Source organism: Oryx dammah, unplaced genomic scaffold (assembly GCF_014754425.2).
Source record: "Oryx dammah isolate SB20612 unplaced genomic scaffold, SCBI_Odam_1.1 HiC_scaffold_3, whole genome shotgun sequence".
Classification (NCBI taxonomy): domain Eukaryota; kingdom Metazoa; phylum Chordata; class Mammalia; order Artiodactyla; family Bovidae; genus Oryx; species Oryx dammah.
In genome coordinates, this window is record NW_024070187.1 from 113,959,985 (window position 1) to 113,979,681 (window position 19,697).

The 19,697-nt window shown below is 63.2% G+C and overlaps 1 protein-coding gene across 1 annotated transcript in view; it reads right to left on the bottom strand.

The window, feature by feature from the left end:
• Positions 1–19,697, bottom strand: part of DOK7 (docking protein 7) — a 27,925-nt gene that overhangs the window by 4,257 nt on the left and 3,971 nt on the right. Inside the window, exons 3-5 of the mRNA XM_040237341.1 lie at positions 14,204–14,434; positions 12,028–12,228; positions 6–41 (exon numbers count right to left, since the gene is read on the bottom strand). Coding sequence (XP_040093275.1) covers positions 6–41; positions 12,028–12,228; positions 14,204–14,434 — 468 coding nt within the window. The remainder of the gene's footprint in view (positions 1–5; positions 42–12,027; positions 12,229–14,203; positions 14,435–19,697) is intronic.

Here is a 19,697-nt window from a genome sequence, read left to right on the forward strand (position 1 = left end):
CTGGTCTCCCTCGGCGGAAGACAGGAAGAAGACCCCAGCCCCTGCACAGGGAGGATGGACCCCGCTGTTAGCCTCGCCCAGCGCTTCGGTGGTGTGGGACCCGTGCGAGGCGAGCGCGGGTCGCCAGGTGGAGGCTGCCACAGAAGCAAGGAAACCCACGAGGCCCCCCAGCCCCTGCACCAGGGCGACGCGAGCCTCTTCCCCGCCTGAGGAAAACGCACAACTCGCCCAGGAGGCTGCAGCACGCGCTCTCCCAGGCCTGCGGGCACCAGGCCGGGCTGAGCAGCCTGGGCGGGGTGGGGGAGGGCGTCCTGCCCGCTGGTCCCCGGCCGTCATCAGTCTCCCAGGCCAGCGTGAGGAGCCGGGTGACTTCTGAAGGACGAGGGCCACGGCGGAGGGCGGCCGGAGGCTGAGGGGCGTCCTGCCTGCACAGAGTGCCCCGCAGCCCCTCCCCACGGCCCGTGCTCCTCTGAGGGGTTGGGGGGGTGGGTGCACCCCCCCAGGAGGCGGCTGTGGGGCCCGGCTTCCTCATCTGGGGCCGTGCTGAGCGGCCTCTCCTCTTCCCGGGCGTGTTCTCAGGGTGGGGGGCCCTGGAGCACCCCCACCCCAGCACTCCCACCCACAGAGGGTCCAGGGAACGCTCGCATCCTGAGATGCAGGAAGGTCACTGGCTCACGCAGGAGTTAACTTGAATTTGACGCTAACTGAAGCCGCCTGTTTGCAGCCTGTCAGACACACACTGTACATCTGCTTTGACCATAAAAAAGGGTTCCCTGACCAGATGTAAAGAGCGTCGGTGTTAAAGAGGACAGTGCTGCCCCTCCGTCCAGGGTGAGACCCCTCCCCAGGTGCCAAGGCCACGCTGACTCACTGGGCACGGGCCAGTCCGTTCTTTTCACGGGGAAGAGGAACCGTGAGAATATCTAACCCTGACTTCTTCAACGTTCTTGGTTCTGACAAGATGAACTCTGATAAAGCCGCTGAAAACCCCTGCTTCTGCAGAGCCGTTTGGCCAGCAGGCTTACAGGTCAGTCCTTGGGTGGGGCTCAAACAAAAGTCTTCTTTTTCTTGTGACTGAAGTTTTGTCGATCACTGTTGTTGACTGGAGGGGGAGGCCGGCTAGGGTCCTAGCCCCGGGGAGGAGGGTGGAGGAGGAGGACGGGGCGCCTGGGCCTGCAGGGAGCCTGGGTGGAGAGCGGCAGCGGGGGAGCCTGCGGGGTGAATGGAGTCCCGCGGCCGCGTGAATGGGGACACCGGGCGGACCGCACGCCCGGCGTGGTGTCACCGCCCAAGAATCCCTTGCCTCTCCGCCGTCTGCCCAAAGGCCGGCCCCCGCGGAGGAGGAGGGTGCTCGGGGTGGGGCGGGTGGGCTGGGGAAGCGGCACAGTCACGCTCGCCTGCCCTGAAGGACGGATTCCATGGCCCCGGGCCAGCGCCACACGTGGCGGTGCTGCTGTGCCCCGGGGCGGCCCCCAGGGCCCTAGCTGGTGACACGCCCGCCTGAGAGACAGGAAACAGAGACCCGAGGGGCGGGAGGGGGCACCAGGAGCCCCGACCTTAAGCAGAGTGAGGACACCCCCTCCCACCCGCCGGCCCCCTCTAGGGCCCCCTGAGGCTCGCTGCCCACAGGGCTGGGCGGGGTCTCTCTCTCCTGGCCCAGGGGAGGGGGGGTGGTGCTGACCAAGAACTCAAGCTGAGACCTTGGCCGACAGCGGGCGGACAGGGAGGAGGCCCTGTCTTGGCCGCCCCGCTCAGCTGGGGCCAGGCCTCTAATCCCGAGCTTACGGTCAGCTGGCAGCGACTGTGGCACAGCCAGTCCCCCGACTATAAAAAACTGCATTACAGGAGGGAGCGGAGCTGGCGGCATTCCGCGGGCGTCTGCGGGCTCCTGCTCCCGCACCAGCCACCACCCCACCTCCTTGGCGGGCCCAGGGCCTCCCGCGGGGGACGTGAGTCTCTGAGGGCCCACCCGAGCCTCGTGACCAAGAGATGAGGCCGCCCAGACCCAGCACTGACCACTCACTGACCCGGGCTCCCCTCTCCATCCCGGGCTTTGAGTAAACACACCTGGCCCACCTATCACACTTCCCCGGGGGTGGCCACATCTGCAAGCCCCCTCCCCGCCCCCCCAGCCACACGTAACCACCCTTCTCCTGTTGAGACTCTGCTCCTGTGACACGGCCTTTCCTGGCCCCTGACCCCTGTGCTCCTGGCGACACTTTCATGGGACCCCTCCTCTGGGGCAGACCCGGGACCCTTTCCCTCCCTTGTGTGGATGCGGTCCAGGCCGCGAGGCCCCCAGCACCTCGAGGCAGGACCACTTCTGGCCTTCTGTGGACTCCAGTATCTAACTCAGGGCCAAGCCCCAGGAGGGTCCCCCACTGAGCGTGGATGGAAAGAGGGGGGTGCGGAGGTAGCCAGGCCCCTGCCTTTAGACGCCCCTCCCCAGGAAAGGGTCTCCACGTTTCCTGTTTGCTTGCCTGTCCGTGAGGAGGGGCGCAAAGCTAGAGCCTGGCCCCGTCTTGCCTCGTTGTGAAGGTTGGGCTCCAAAGTCACTGCGGACGGTGACCATGGCCATGAGACTGAAAGACGCCTGCTCCTGGGAAGGAAGGTCATGACCAACCTGGACAGCACATTAGAAAGCAGAGACCTGACTCTGCCAACTAAGGTCCATTTAGTCAAGGCTGTGGTTTTCCCAGTCGTCATGTATGGATGTGAGAGCTGGACCATAAAGAAAGCTGAGCGCCAAAGAATTGATGCTTTTGAACTGTGGTGTTGGAGAAGACTCTTGAGAGTCCCTTGGACTGCAAGGAGATCCAACCAGTCCATCCTAAAGGAGATCAGTCCTGAATGCTCATTGGAAGGACTGATGGTGAAGCTGAAGCTCCAGTACTTTGGCCACCTGCTTGGAAGAGCTGACTCATTTGAAAAGACCAGTGCTGGGAAAGATTGAAGGCAGGAGGAGAAGGGGACGACAGAGGATGAGATGGTTGGATGGCATCACCGACTCAAGGGGCATAAGTTTGGGTAAACTCCGGAAGTTGGTGATGCACAGGGAGGCCTGGTGTGCTGCAGTCCATGAGGTTGCAAAGAGTTGGACACAACTGAGCGACGGAACTGAACAGGTGTGGTCACTGACACCATGCCTCTCCCACCCGCCTCCTCTCATCCATGTCCCTGAAGCCTCCACTCCACCCCGAAGCGGGTCCAGTCCCCTCCCCTGGGCTCTGGACCACAGGAAGTGGCAGAAGGGACACTCTACAGGGTTTGGGGCCCAGACACGAGGGGCTGGCAAACCCCAGGTTCCCTGTCTTGGAACCAGGCACCGGGTTGTCCTGTTGGAAAGTAAGGCCCAGAGGAGAGCTGAGGTGTCCCAGCCAGTAGGCAGCATCAGGGCCCCAGGCCACGCCTGAGGCCACCCACCAAATGCCACTGCCCAAGTGACTCTGGCCCCCTGCGCAGAGCAGAGGGAGCCGTGCAGACTGCTGGCCCACAGAGTCGCAGCCAGGAAACGTCGCTAAGGTTCGGGGGTATCTGTCTCACAGCAATAAGTAACATGGAGATTGAAGACTCGGAGGAGAGCGTCCTGCCAGCAGGAAGCAGCCACCTGCAGGTTCACGGCCGCCTTTCACTCTGGAGACAGACGCTGTGGGCCCCAGGGGTGCAGCAAACCTCACTCCCATCATAAATGCCATTGCTCCCAAGGAAGACTATCTCCAGGGGAGAAGCGTCACGTTCAACTCGAAGATTCACTAGCCGTGAGAAAGAAAAGCCTTCCTTCAAATGTCCGATGAGCCCGGTTAGATCCAGGCTGATCCCTCTCTTTAATCTAGTGTCCAGACCTTTGTCCCTGGATCTCGGTACCCCCAGCTCCTCAGAGAATTCCCCTCTCTGCTGGCAAAGACCACACAGCAGAGGCCAGTCAGGGACAGAGACTCTGAAGGACTTTCCTGCTGGGAAGTTTCTAGAAAGCTCCGTCCACACAGCACTGGCTATCAATCAGAAAGCTGGCAGAGCTAACTGAGCCTTGAGATGTTATTCTGCAGTTTCCTAACAGAGTGAGTGAAACATCTACTGAATAAAGTTTCATTTGTCTCTGCTTCTATTTTGGGAGAAAGAAGCAAAGTGTAATGAAATAAGTTCATGTGAAATGAAGTTTAAATCTCACCTGATCATTTCATACCCACTAGGAGTGGGTATTTAAACGTATTTAAACAACAGGTGTGCTATTTAAACAACCCGCAGAAACAAAACAGAAAGCAAGTGCTGGCGAGGGTCTGGAGAAACTGGTACCCTCACACACTGTTGGTGGGAATGCAACATCGGACAGTCGTGTGGAAAGCGGCATGGCAGTTCCTCAGATCATTCAACCGAGAACCACCATCTGATCCAGCAAGTGTATTTCTGGGCACGCACCCAAAAGAATTAAAAGTAAGGTCTCCAAGAGATATTTGCCTGTGACATCATTCACAATAGCTAAATGTGGACACAGTCCAAGTGTCCAATGACAGATGGATGGATGAACACGACGTGGTCCGTCCATACAGCGGAATCTGATTCAGCCTGGAAAAGGAAGGAATGTCTAACACCTGCTGAACGCGGATGAGCCGTGAGGATGCTGAGCCAAGTGAGACAGGCCAGTCACAAAAGGACAGACCCTGAGTGATTCCACTCAGATGAGGTCCCCAGAGTTGTCAAAATCAGAGGCAGAAAGCAGAATGAAGGGTGGGGGCTGGGCGGGGAGGGGAGCACGGAGCTGGTGTTTGATGGGGACAGAGTTCAGGACGATGAAGAGGTTCTGGGGACGTCGGTGGTGATGGGGGCACAACCGCATGAACGAACGTGCTCACTGCCGCTGAACTACTAAAGTGGCTTAACCGGTGCGGTGAGCTTCATGTGGACTTGGCCACGGTGAACCGAAACCAAGGACAGATACCGAACAAGCGCTCCGGAGAGTCGGCTCTGTCCCACCCTCCAGCGAGCCACCTGCCCACCCCCAGCCCGCCGCCACCCAACAGGATGCAGCCACGCGGTCCAGGCCCCTCGCATCCTCGGAGCAGCTCCCGCTAAACGCCGGGAGCTCATCGTAATCACCCTGACAACGCCCCTGCACGTGGGAAGGGCGGCGCCCAGCCCCACCCTGAGCAGACAGCAGGGGCGTCAGCCTTGACTCTGGACTCTGTTCCTGGCTGGAGGCTGGCCTCCAGCTCCCAGTCACCCACTGACACCCTGCTCCAGCCAAGGCCACTGGCTGGCGACCCACCTTCCTCCAGTGGCCCCCCCACCGCCCCCACAGGGATGCCCTGGACACCTGCCCAGGTGAGGGGCCCCTCAGGGCAAGCCTAGGGCCTTGCTTTCCTCTGCGTCTCCCCAGGTGCTGGCTGAGGGTCCTGCTCTGAAACGGTGTCCTGAATGACTCAGCCACGGAGAAGGCCTGCCCCTCCCCGCCTCCACCCTGTCCCCCAGCGGCACAAGAGGCCAGCGGACTGGGTCAGCTGGTGTCCCCACCCCTGCACCGGGACAGGGAGCTGAGGTGCAGGCTGGGAAACAGCAGGTGGAGACCCAAACCCAGGCCCCGCTCACCGCACGGTGCCTGCCGCCCCCTGGGGCCTGCCATGGTGAGACTCGGAGGCCCAGGTAGAAAGGACACTGCTCAGACAGAGTGCCCACCCCTGGGAGAATTCTGCCAAGCACGCCTGCCAGCCCGGAGCCATCACGGAAGTGGGGGCTGGTGCACCCGCCCAGTCCCTGCAGGGCAGTCTGGCCAGCAGAAGAGTCTCTCCCTGGGAGAGTGAGACTTGGGGTCCCCTCTAGAGGACACTGTCACCCACTGCCCAGGCGCCTGGCTGCACCACCAGCAGACACTCCTCGGCCAGAGACCCGCTGGTGCGGTCAGTTCCGACCCACGAGAGGCTGCGAAGCTGGGGTCCAGGTCACCACGTGGCACACACCTCCCAGGCAGGGGCACAGGAAGCCGGGGCGGCGCAGATGAGGGACTGAGGCTCGGAGAGGCTGAGATGAGTCAGAGTTGTCCCTGGGAGCCTCAGGCAAGCCGCATTTCCTGCCCTCGGACAGCCTTTCTCCCACGTGAAGATGTGGGACGCGGCTCTCGTGCCATCATGTCCAGATGGTCCCGCGAGGCCACCCTGCCCATCCCCGAGGATGCAATGGGCCCGCTTTTTGGCCTGGGAGGAGACAGACTGAAGCCAAACGCCCCAAGAAGGAGTCCCGGAGGCCGCTGAGGGCCAGAAGGGGCCCCACCCCACTCAGTCCTGGTGCCAAGAGGCGCTGGGCTGGGCACCGAGGGGGCACCTTGCTCAGACAGACAGACTAGGGCAAGTCTTGGGCCGCTCCGTGCCTCAGTGTCCCCATCTGTAAATGGGCATGTGCACACACCGCTGAGGGTTGGTGTGTGCATCTGGCCCCCCCCCAGGTAGGGCATCCTGCAGGGGCCTCGCAGGCTGACTACCACCCTTAGGCCCTCTCTCCCTGACCCTGAGTGACCTCAGCCTCCCTGGACGCGCAGAGGCTCCAGAACCGTCCCCGGCTGCACATGCCATCATGAACGGCAGAAGGGTGACAGACTCCGCCCCGATCTGGCTCGGAGAGCACAGACCTCGGGGCAGAGGGCGGAAATCGACCGCAAGTCTGTCCAAAGTGTGACAGGGGCTCTAGACCCAAGGGAGACTCCGCCTCCAGGGGTAATCCTGATCTGGCTCTGGATGGGCTCTGAACCCTGCCTGGGGGCCTTCCCCTCCCATGGGCCGAGCACTGGAGCTCAGCCCAGGCCCCCCTCCGCAGACCCTCCGCTCGGTGTCCTCGCCACCCACCCTAGCTGGCCCTCCTCCCACCCCCCTTCCTAACACTCCTGAACCTGCAGGCCCCGCCCCCAGCCTCCTCACGCCCCGCCTCCATCCTCCCCGCACTCTGGGGCCAAAGCCACCATCCTCAACAGGCCTGCTGGTGGCACCATCCCGCTCCAGCACCTTCCAGGGCTCCCTGCTACCCTGGGAACACAGCCCAGCTCTGGTCCAGCCTCCGGGGCCTCCCGTAACCGGGATGTGGCTTCTGCCTTTGACCCCACCTCTGCCGCTCTCCCGGGGCCCCCACCCTGCTCCTGCCACCGGCCACACTAACGTCTGTCTGGGACCCCTTTTCTCTTCTCTCCACTATACCCTACCTTCAGCAGCCAGGCTCAGCTGAACTCCTATTCAACCTGCAGAGGCCCCACTCAAGCTCAGCCTGCAAGGGCCTCCCCCACCTCCCCAGCCTGTGGCCCTTCCAGACTCCCCTCGCACCCCTGAGGACTCTGAACATCCTTGTCTTCTCACATAGCCTGAGTCTTCCCGGCACAGCATGGGCACTCCACTCCAACCCTGCACCCAGGGCGGCACACGGAGAATCCCCTGAACACATCCCCCTCCTCCAGACTCCTGGGCTGGAGACGGCGGCTGCAGCAGCTCTAGCAGCTCCAGCAAGACCAGCATCTGGGCCACAATGCCCACAAGAGGCAGGCGAGGGCTTCCCAGTGCTGGACATGTGAGCACGGTGGTCTCTGCTGCTCCGGAGCATCACCCTTCACTCAGTTGTTTGTTCTTGTCGTTCAGTGGCTAAGTCACGCCCAACTGTTTGTGACCCCATGAATCTGTCCTCCACTGTCTCCCAGAGTTTGCTCAGACTCATGTCCATCGAGTCAGAGATGCCATCCAACCATGTCATTCCTACCCAAACTTATGTCCATTGAGTCGGTGATGCCATCCAACCATCTCATCCTCTGTCATCCCCTTCTCCTCCTGCCTTCAATCTTTCCCAGCATCAGGGTCTTTTCCAATGAGTTCGCTCTTCACATCAGGTGGCCAAAGTATTGGAGCTTCACTATACTCGGTTACATATATATATTCACTATACTTACTTATATACCCACAAAGAATTGATGCTTTTGAGCTGTGGTTTTGGAGAAAACTCTTGAGAGTCCCTTGAACTGCAAGGAGATCCAACCAGTCCATCCTAAAGGAGATCAGTCCTGAATATTCACTGGAAGGACTGATGCTGAAGCTGAAACTCCAATACTTTGGCCACCTGATGCGGAGAACTGACTCATTAGAAAAGGCTGGGAAAGATTGAGGGCGGGAGGAGAAGGGGACGATAGAGGATGAGATGGTTGGATGGCTTCACTGCCTCAATGGACATGAGTTTGAGTAAGCTCCAGGAGTTGGAGATGGACAGGGAAGCCTGGCGTGCTGTGGTTCATGGGGTCGCAAAAAGTTGGACACCACTGAACGACTGAACTGAACTGAACTGAGCACTCACTTTGTGAAAATGACTTACAATGCTCACTGCTCCCCAGGGGGCTGACGGGATCGGCTGGACCCCAGGAGCTGGGGAGGAGGAGAGGCGGAGCCGCAAGCCGAGGCCTGGGCGCCAGCGTTGGACTCCAACGTCCACCACCCGCGGAGTCCCTCTGCAGTCAAGGACCCTGATCCTTGGGGCCGCAGCCAGCTCACGCGGGAACGCCTTGGAAGTGTCCTTGGCAGGACCTGCCGACGTGGGAGACGGGGACTTCCCCTGGCCCCTGTCCTAGAAGCTTCCATTCCCCCCTTTAGGCCCTGTGCAAGTGCCACCCCGGACCTCCCCAAAGCCTTCCCGGCTGCGGCAGGCCACCCGGCCCCCTGCCCCAGGTCCACCACTCACCCTGTGGCTGAGCCTGCTCTGGGCGAAGGGTGCCCCAAATCTCTGCACCACCCCCAATTGCGTGCCCTGCCCCTGCTCGGGAGCCCTAAACACACCGCTGCGACCACCCGAGAGACAGAGATCTTGGGCTCCTGTTCAAAGAACCTCATCAGGCTTCCACCCATGTGGAGGCCACAGAGAGCACATGTCCACCCATGGGGTGCCCAGAGCCACACGGAGCCCCCTCCCCTAGCCCCTCCCCGACACCCAGAGGGTGCTGACCCCGCCCCCACACTCCCCAGGGCCCTCTCTTGGCAGTCGGTCACTCGTGTCTCAGTGTGGGTGAAGGGGCCGGCGTCCTGTTGCTGCTCTCCGGAGTGGTCTGGGGGCATGGCTCTAGGGCCCAGGGGCCAGGCTGGGGCCTGCCCTGGGCAGGAGATGTTAATTCCTTCATCCAGAACCTTCCAGAGCCTTCTGGTGACTCTAACCCCTGCTCCAACTCAGGGCCTACAGACTCCCTGAGATCTGAATTCTGACACCTTCAGAGTTGGGATGACCTTGTCAAGGGCTGGATGGTGGCCCCAAAGGATAGGCCCACATCCTGGAGCCTGTGACTGGGCCCTTATCTGGAAAAGGCTCTCTGCAGGTGTGCCCAAGAGAAGGCTCTGAGACCCTCCTGAGTATCGAGGGACCTTGATTCCACTGACCTGTGTCCCACGTGAAGTGGGACCTCGTGAAGCCAGAACAAACAGGAGGGATGTGGCCACGAGCCTGGGAATGCCTGGGACCCCTGGGGGCTGGAAGAGGCGGGGAGGACCCGCCCAGCCCCGGCCCGACCTTGATTTGGACAGAACAGTGAAGGGGCAGGCTGCTGTTCTCAGGCAGGGATGCGCTCATTCGCTACATGGCCCCCGGGCTGAACCAGCCACCCTCCGCCTAGGAGGCCCGCGTCCTGAGTGGCCTGCTGGCTCTGACCACACACACAGGGCTGCGTGGTCCCTGCTCACCCCGCCCTGCGTCACCCGAGCTGGTGACAGTCTACAAACCGGCAGAGCCGCAGCCCCTGCCAGGGCCTGGAGGAGAACGGCGCCCCGTGGGACCCGCCGGGTGGCAGGGTGTCGGGAAAGGCTGGCCCAGCCACCCACCGTGCCCACCGAGTTCTCTGGCCACCGCTGACCAACCGGCGCTGGCCAGGGGCCTCCAGATAGTCTGCAGGGGAGAGGAAGACGCCGGAGAGGGACTTTCTGTGGGAGGGAGAACCTGCCCTGGAGCCCTTGGGTCCGGGCAGACCCGCCGGGCCCACCCAGAGCCCAAGGCCCAAACTTGGGCCTTGCACAGAAGCCCCAGCACGGCCGGCCACAGTTCACGCTGTTGGCCTGCCTGCCCCGGGACAAGACTCAGCAGCTTGAGTTGCAGCTTCTGCCCTCCCAGGAAGCCCTGCGACTTCTGATGCCTGAAATCATCGACGGTCAGAGAAGGAGCCCACCCACACCAAGAGCTGGAATTTTAAACTCTGAGGTCTCTGGGGGAAAAACATCCAGCGGACTCTATCACATTACGTCCAGGCAAATAAAACAGTCTCCAAGGAACCGGTCCTCCTGGCCGCCCCCGCTCAAGGGCACACACCAGCGCCAGCCGCAGCCTGCACCCCAGTCCTCACGGCAGCCACAGGCCACCCTGCCCGAGTCTCGGCCCCAGGAGTCCCACCAGTCCATCCAGGATGCTGGTCTCTGTCCTGCCAGGGCCCCCAGCAGCTCCAGCTCCCCTCCATTCTCAGGAGGGAAGGGCGGCCACACACACCAAGCACACTGCAGCCTGCTGACCCCCACCGTCCATGCAAGGGAGGGGGTCGGAGCAGGGCTGGGGCCCCCCACCCGCCCGCTGCCGGTACCTCTAAGGTCCGGCAGAGAGGGCTCTGGATGGCGTCCCCGGCAGGCGGACGGGCCAACAGCTGCACTCACCTCTCCTTCCTGCTCGAAACCCCCCGGGCAGGAAAACGCACAGGCTGAGCCTCGTGCAAGGCCTTCCGACTCTGGCTGTGGAGCCCCTGCCAGCCCCAGGGCCGCCGTGCCGAAGTGCCCGCTCCCCCAGCCCGCCTGCACCTCCGCTACGTCACCCCTCCCCACCTCTCTCTGCAGCATCTCAGAGCTTCTAACCTCCCTGGTGCCCAGGACGAGCCATCAGCACGAAATCCAGGGGCTACAGTCGGCCTGCTGTCTCAGCTGCAGCCCCAACCTTCTTGTTCACCTGTCTGCCCAGCTCCTCAGCAGTTTGCGTCTCGTCCTGTCAAAGCCAGGGCCCGCGGACCTGTCCCGCCTCGCACCACCCCCGCCCCTTGCGGAATGAGGGCCTCAGGCCCAGCCTCCACATGACCATGTCCTCAAGTGCGTTCCCTGTGCCCAGAGAAATCCAGGCGCGATCAAGCTCCGGAGCGCAGGGGGGTGGGATGCGCTGGGCCCTGTGGGCGCCCCTGGCTGGCTCTGTCCTCTCCAGGGGCTGTGGGTTGGGGAGCGATCTGTGTTCCTCTAAGAGGGTGGGGAGGTAGCCTCCAGCTTGGAGCCCCGATCACCCTTCACACGAGGGAGGGGTCCATGACACCCCACCTGCGTCTGGGGTCTCGGGCTGACCAGATTTGGGATGCACAGACCTCACCCAGGCCGCACCCTCCAGCCCAGCACTGTAGTCCTCGAGGCGGCCCAGCACCAGCAGGAGGCACTCGGCCAGAAAACAGCCTGGGGCTGCAGATAGGCTCGGCCCTCCGGACAGAGGAAGGGAGGGACTGTCCCCGCCCCCAACAGCAAGTGCAGGCCCACAGCGGCCCCCTTCACTGGGAAAACAGCGGGCTGGGGCGCTGGAACATACCCGCCCCCGCCACCCTGCACCCCGAACTCTCACTCGAGGGCCTGTGCATTCCCCCCGCCGAGCCTCTCCTGGCTGGAGGCTAGCTCCCTGCAGTGCTCACCCGGCCTCGAACGCCATCTCGGCCCTGGGCACCGCCCCCCCTCACTGCTGGGCCCCCGCATTCAGCCCTCATTGCTGACGTCACCCTGGGTGGGGGGCTCAGGGCCCAGGGAGCCGAAGTGTCCACTAAGCATAGCCTCAGTGGACACGTCTGTTCTCTTTTTTTCCCAGCTGAGCAGCTCTGAAGCCCTGTGACCAGGCCCTGAACTGTCCCCCGGGTGGCCCTGCACTGACTTCGTGTGGGAGGGTGCACGCTCACAGCCCCCGGGGCTGGGGGCTAAGCGCCGGCCTCTTTGAGGCCGCAGGCAGCTGCGGGCCCAAGAGAGGTCAGGGCAAGCGGGATGCCCGGCTCTGGGGCCACAGCCCGGCCAGCAAGCCCGCGGCCCACGTACTTACAGAATCCACACCTGGTCCCGCCTTCAAAGATGAACCCGTTGGGCACGGCCCCGTAGCGCCGGAGGTCTGACAGCTTCCACTGCCCCACCACGGCTGGGGGGACGTCCCTGGCCACCACGAGGATGTCGTTGCAGAGGTGCAGTGTGGCGGGGCCGCTCTCCAGCTTGGTGCCCGGAGCCACGATCACGGGGAACCTGTGCACTGGGGCGGGGCGGGGGCGACAGTGTTGCTGGGAGCAGATGGCAGCCAGGAAGCAGGAACCCAGGTGTCAGTGCCCGAGGGCAGGGCCACCCGGCGCCACAGCCCTGCCTGGTCCTGTCCTAAGGGGGCCCGCCCTGAATGCCCCCACCTCCCACCCTAGCAAGGCTGGCCAACCCCAGTGAGCTCCGGGAGAAGCACACGGGCCCGGCTGGGAAGTCCGAGGCCTCGGGCGCCTCCTCTGAGAAACCTCCACCTGGTGCAGCTGCTTCGGTCCCATTCCAAAGATGGGAACACGGAGGCCTAGGAGGCCCAGCCTCCAGCCCCTTCTGGAGAGTCCCAGCCCGGCTGCAGGGACACGCAGGAAACCCCAGGCCCTCCCCGCTCCAGTGAGAGGGTCTCCCTGGCACTGAGCATGACAATTAGCTCCCTGAGACCTCCTCTCCCCCTCGGCTCAGCCCTTTGCCCCTGAAGCCCCCCAGGAGAGCAGTGGTGAGCTCTTCTCTCCTCACAAGCCCCGCCCAGCCTCGGAAGGACCTTGGAAGAGGGGTGCATCCCAGAGCATCCAGGCCTAGGAGCGGAGGGCGGCCTCCCGGCCTGTGCCCACCAGACTCGTGTCCACCCCGAAGCCGAGGGGCCAGCCCCAGCCCTGCCTCCTCCTCCCTCCCTGAGCCCACCTGAGCCCCCGTGGGGGGCAGCAGGCCCTGGGTGAGGACCCTCACAGCCTGGCCCCAGGGGGCCGGGGGTCCACAACCCATCACCGCGTCCTGGTGATTTTCTATATCAGGTGCCAGGACAGGGCACCGGCTGCCTCTGCACCAGGCCCCTGCCCACTCCCCCACCCCCAACCCTAACAGAAGAGGAGTCACGCCCTGAGCCAGGCTGAACTGGGGGAACCCCAACGGGAGAACTTTCTGGAAAAGGCTCTTCCCTCCTGCCCCTGCACCCCCTCACGGGGCCGTCCACACGTGTCACCTGCCCTAGATGCCTGGTCTGGGGGCTCCCAGAGGAGGGACAAGCTGCTGACCCCTAGCTGGGCTGGGCTGAGGTGAGTGAGGCCCCTCACTCAGGGTGCAAAACAGGGGCCAAGATCAGTGATATTTTAACAATGATTTAAACAACAAAAAAATCAGTGCAAAAAGTCCATGGTGAGTGAAACACCTTAAACAAAGCCCAGGCTGGCTGTGGCATTGGGGCAGATGTGGACGGGAAGGTTTAAAGACGGCTCACAGACCAGCTTCGCTTTAAGATTTTGACATTTCTGTTCATCATGGGCTTCGAGCTTTCATTTTTAACTGTTTAATAGTGTGTTAAAACATCGTGGCTTTTGAGATGACGCGGGGCTTTGGGGTTAAACCGTACACACCACTATCTGTACGTTAGGCAAGCAACATGGTCCTACTGGACACGCACAGGGAGCTACGCTCGGTGTCTTGCAGAAGCCTGTGATGCACGAGGACCTGAAAGAACACACACGTGTGCCCACACACACACGCGCACAACCGAGTCACCCCGCCGCCTGCCCGGAGCTGACGCAGCCTGTGAGCTAGCTGCACTTCGATGAAAGATGCCGGCCGTGGGTTCTGATGACTCAGCTGGGGGCTGGCCCGCCTCTGCTCAACCAGCCCGGTGGGCAGCTGGGGGGGGCTGGGTCTTGCCCTTCTCCCGAGAGCAACCCATCCTGCACCCTGCACCCCCCTTGTGGGGCTCAGGGGAGCTGGCTCCTCCTCCCCGGGGCTCTGGGATCAGGCAGCCACCCGCTAGGGCTAAAGGCCCCCAGGTCACATGGATGTGGCCAAGTTCGGGAGCGCAAGAGGCATCTCCCCCATGAACCTACCATTGTCCCAATCACGGCCAACCAGAGTGCGCTCAGCAGGCACTGGGAGTTGTAACCTGGCCTCTGCAGCCCAGCAGTGAGACCCCCTGGGACCCCTGAGGGCAGGCAGAGGCCATCCCTGTGGGCCCCGGGCGCACTCACCCTCACCCAGCGCATAGCGGATCCGGGCGTCCCAGGCGCACATGGCCTCGCGGCTGTCGAAGCCCAGCATGACGGCCTGCGACAGACAGACGATGGCCAGCGTGTGGGCCAGGCCCTCGTAGGGCAGGCCGGGCTCCAGCCCGCAGATGTCCTCCAGCGTCAGGCTGCTGCGCTCCCGAAGCCCCTTGGCGCGCTCTGACTTGTCCTTGTAGGCCAGCATCAGCAGGCAGTCTGCGGGGGGCACAGGGGTGGGCGTCAGTGCGGCCACCACCCCGAGTGCCCGGCACCACCCCCGCCACACCCCAGAGACCCAGGCTCCAGGCGCGGCCTGCCCTCAGCAAGCTCCGGGCACCCTGAGCCTCCAGCCCCTCGTGTGCAAAAGGTACCCCCACCGCACACGGCCACGGGCCACGCGGGCAGCAGTGGGCTCAGGACACTCCCTGGCGGGGACCCGCCCACCCGGCCCAGGGCCCCTGCATCCCTCCTGAGCGCAGGCGCGCCCCGCCCGGCCCCCGCCCGGCCACGGTCCGGTTTCTGCTGAGGGTGAGGGTCCGGGGCCTGATGTGAACACCTAGGCGCTAGAGTGCGAGGTGGCCCCGAGCTCAGTGAACGAGCCCCCTCATCGGGGCAGGAGAGGGCTGGGGGCAGGCACTGGAGGGCCTCTCGGGTTAGAGCACTTCCCCGCCCTGCCCACCCCTGGAAACGCCTCCCTGCAGACCCGAGGGACACCTGGACCCCAGAGCGTGACTCCACACTCAGCTCGGCCAGCAGACGGAGAGCAACGGTGGCGCCTCCTGCCTGCCCGCTGTCAACCCCTGCCCCGTGAAGACAGAGGGCAGACGGCGTGTCCTGGACGCACACTGCTGCGGTCAGGTGGGGACGCAGCCACAGGCAGACTGGACACCAGCCTGCGGGACGGGCTGGCTCCGGCAAACTCCTATTTACAAATCTCCAAGGCCTGTGATGGGGGCTCTGCTTCCTATCTGTGACCCTGTCCCTAGCGTTTGAAATGCTTATGTGAGGGGAAAAAAAAAAAAAAAGGCAAGGCTGTTTTCATTCTCAGGAGAATACACAGAACCCCAGAGCCCACGGAAACCCACCTGCCACCCGAGGGTTCGGGCATGTTCTCTCCAGAACACAGCTTCCTTGGAAACGCGTGGCCCAGCCCAGAGAGAAATTAGTCACTCGGGAGGCATAAAGGGCACGTGTTGTTATGGAAATGCCCCCCAAGTGTCATCAGAGGCTCAAGAGGAGAAAGCCTGGGGAGGCCGTGAGCACAGAGAGACTCCCAGCAAAGAAGCGCGTGGGCACTGAGGCAGCCACGGACGGGAGCCCGGCGTGAGCACAGCCCTGCCACCCACACCAGGCTGCTCCCCAGACACGCCAAGCACCTCCTGCTGCCCCCCCCCACCGGCCTCTCCTGCTGGTGTCGCCGTGCGGCTGGCTGTCCGGTCTCCCGTCTGCCTGCTCCCCACCCTGGAAGGCGAGCTCGCGAAGGCAGTCCTCTTCTGCTGCGACAGTCCGGTCACCCAGCACCGATGAGGGTGAGGCCCTTCTATCCCAGGAAACACTGTTTGCTTTGGTCGTGGCCTGACCAGCAAAGGCAGGGCAAGACTGTCACCTCCCTTGTTTCAGGAGTTATGCTCCCTATGATGTAGCCAAGAGCAGGGTCCGTAAACTTTCCTGGGAGGGGTCAGACAGTAACTATATTCCGCTGTGTGGGCCACGCAGTCTCTGTCACAGTTTTTTCTGCTCGTTATTTATTTATTTGGCTGTGCTGGGTCTTAGCTGCAGCCCTGGGGTTTCTGATCTTCGCAGTGGCAGGCAGGATCTTCAGTATCTTTCACTGCGGCCCGTGGAAACTAGCTCCGCCATCAGGGATCAAACCCGCACCTCCTGCGCTGGGAGTGTGGAGTCTTAGCCGCTCGACCACCCAGGAGGTCCCTGTCACAGCTTTTTAACTGCAAAAGCAGCCAGAGACCACACACACGTGTATGGCTGTGTTCCGACAACACTTCATCACAGTAGCAAGAGATGGGGCAGATTTGGCTCAGGCCCCGATTTGCCGATTCGCGGTCTGGAGTCCAGCTTGCCACAAGGGCCCCTGGGTTGCCCCACGGCTCCCTAATGCCTCCTGCTGTCACACGGGGAGGACTCCTGCCCTTGCAAGGCTGGTTTGGGGACCTGTGTGCCAGAGCCAACATGTGTCCCCAAGACCCTTTTCCCCCGGCCTATCCAGTCTCCCTGGATCCTGGCTCTGTCTGAAATCAGCTCACAGCCTAATCCTTATAGAGATTTGAGAATAGACTCGTGCCCTCACCTGTCTGCGGCGGGGTAAATGGGGACACCCTCAAAAAAACGTGTCCACGTCCTGACTCCCAGAACCTGCAGACATGCCCTCGTTTGGAGAAAGGGTCTGTGCAGATGCAGTCAGGTTAAGGATCTTGATGGATTGTCCAAGGGGGCCCCAAATCTAAAGATGAGTGTCCTCGTAAGAGACGGGAGGGGAGACACCGACACCCGGAGGAGAAGCCACGAGAAGACAAATCACAGAGCAGCGTGCCCGTGAGCCCAGGAGCCCGAGCAGGCGGGAGAGCGCGCCCCAGCACCTTCACAGAAGCACGTGGCCCTGCCGACACCCTGAGTGTGGGCTTCCAGGCTCCAGGACAGGGAGAGAGCACATCTCTCGTTTCGAGCCCCTGGGTTTGTGACACTTTGTTACCGCAGCCCCAGGAAGCTGAGACACGAGGCGGGTCACTCGTATCCTTTTTCAATATGAACGTAAATGGCGGGGGAGCGGACATGGCTGTGTGCCGAGCCCCACCTTCTCCCCGGTGGAAGCCACCCGAAGTCACAGCCTGGTGATGGTGGCGGCGGAGGAGTCACCCCCGGACCCCGCCGTGGTCTCCCACGAGCTGGGGCAGGACGCGGCCCAGGGGAAGGGCGGCAAGCGTGGGGCTGGGAGGGGCCCCGGCCCAGCAGCTGCCCTGCCCCCTCCCCCCCTATCGCTCCAGCCATAAAGGGATCCTATCTTTAAAACCCATCCTATAGAGCGTGCTGCTTAGTGAGAAGCTGCTGAAGGAACAGGTGCGAGGGAAACAGCAATTCTCAGGTCTGGGACCTGAGACAAAGCGGGTCTCAGCTGCTCTGCACCCGGGCGAGAGCACCAGAGCCTCCAGGGGGCAGCAGCCTGACGGCCCGGGACACACGTGTGGAGGATGCAGGGGCCTGCACAGGCTGCCCAGCCCAGCTGGGGCCCCCCGCCACGAGCACCCACGGCCGCACCCATCACACCAGGCCAGCGAGCGAGGTCTCCCGGTCACCAGTGAGGGAGTGCCACCAGCCTTCCCACCCTGCACCCGGGGTGCCCACTTCATCTCCATGCCAGGCCCCATGGGCCCGAGGACCCGCTCACAGCAGCCAGCCTCAGCCAGGTGGCCACTGGGCCTGGAGCCACCAGGACCCTGGGGGAGGGAGCTGAAGCCGCCCACAGGGCCCGGAGGGCGGCCTGGAAGGGGCGGCCTGGAAGGGGTGGCTCAGGCAGGGGGTGGAGTGGGCCAGGGTGGTGGTGCTAAAGGGAGGCAGAGAGGGGCCGCCACCAAAGTGGGAAGAGGAAACGAGGTGGTCCACACATAGACACACCCACATTCGGTCACGTGCGCCTGCGTGCTCACACACGCACACCTGCTCGCTTGCATGCACACATGCACACACTCTGTACGTGGGCACCGCAGTGGGGACCACCTGACCAGTCCAAGCCCCTCGCCTGTAACCAGAGATAACCCCCCCTCCCCAAAGAGCCTCTACTTTCAAATGAGAACTCTGCAGAGTCGAGGCACTAACACAGCCTCAGCCGGGCATGCAGAGGCCCTCAGCCACAGGCCAGCCAGCAGGGACCTCAGCCGGGAGCCAGGCACCGTCCCATCACTGCGAAACACAGGGGAGGGTCTGCCTGTGGACCCCGCGTGCCCACCCTGGCCTCCTACACCCGCCTGCGCTGAGCCAGGCCAGGGGCAGGGGGCAGGTTCCTGGTGCAGAAAAGGCAAAGGCCCAGCAGCCCTGCTCACCGAAAGGGCCGCAGAAACATGCCCGCTGGGGCCCCTCGGAGCCCACTCCACCTCCGTGTAAGTCCCCCCGGCGGCCTCCCTCACAGCACTAAGTCTGGTTCACTCTGCTCATGAGTGGCCCAGGGACCTGGGGACACGGCCTGGCTTCTGTGCAGCCGAAACCTAAGAGGGGAGATGGGCAGAACGTGGAAAAGGTGCACAAAGAAGCAAACCCTGAGGACGTGCTCTTCAGGGGCCCAGAACGGGCACCTGACGCCAGGAGCTGTTCACGGGGCCTCCCAGACGGGACACAGACTCCCGAGGGACGGAAGGCACCAGCCCGGCAGCACGCAGGGAACAGCACTGTGCCAGAGGGAACAGCCAGTGCAGAAGCCCGGAGGCCAGCATGCAGGTGGGGAAGAGCCATCCGAGACGTAGGTGGGGTCCAGCCGGGTGGGCCTGCTGAGCCAGGCCGAGGCCTCATCCCAGCTCACGGGGGCCTGAGAGCTGTCATCAAACAGGCCCAGGCTGGCTGCATGCGGAGAATGGGCACAGTGCAACAGGAAAGCTGTCCCAGCCAGGGGAGCTGCTGGCTCGGCTGGGCAGAGGAAAGGGGCCCAGGCTCTGCAGTAACCACAGTGACAGTGGGCAGGGCCTTCCCCCTGCCAGAGGCCGGCCAGCTCACGGGACCCCTTGTGGACAGAGGCAGGGTTGAGGGAAAGGAAAGAAGAGGATGATTCTGGATGGGGGCAGGGGGGTACCTGGGGAGAAGAGGGGGCAGCAAGGCGGGGTGGGGTTTCTGTTGCAGACACACGAGCCCAAGAGGCCCAAGGGACGCCAGGCGGCCTGCACGCAGGCAGCTGTACACAGGCGCCTGAAGATGTAAAAATAACCACGGGAGTCATGGGCCCCCGGAGGCGTTTACGGCCCGGGGCTGAGCGCCTGGGGGGGGCAGCCGGGAAGCCGCGGGCCTCGTGGGGGCGGGGGGCCAGCAGGGAGGACGGAACCGGCAGGGGAGACAGGCGGACGCCCACCCACGGGGACACAGCTTGAGCAGCGCTGTGGAGTTCAGTCCTCGCCGGTCACGGTGACCTTGGGCTGTGCCTTCGGCAGAGCCGCTGGGCAACGGACCCAGGGGCCGCCTGAGGGCTGGGGCTGGGGGCTGCTGACCAGGCCTGCCTGCCAGGGCCCCAGGCTGCCTGACCCACGGGCCTCCTGACACACAGGCCCAGGCCTGCTGCTGATTCAATTCAGGGGGAGAGTGCGCCCACCGTGTGTGTGTGCAGGGTGCCACGGGACTTTGCAGGGCTCCAGGGGGCTTTGTGGGGCACCAGGGGGCTTCGTCAGGCTCCAGGAGGCTTCCTGGGGCTCCAGGGGGCTTCACAGGGCATCAGGGGGCTTTGCGGGGCTCCAGGGGACTTCGCGGGGCTCCAGGGGGCTTTGTGGGG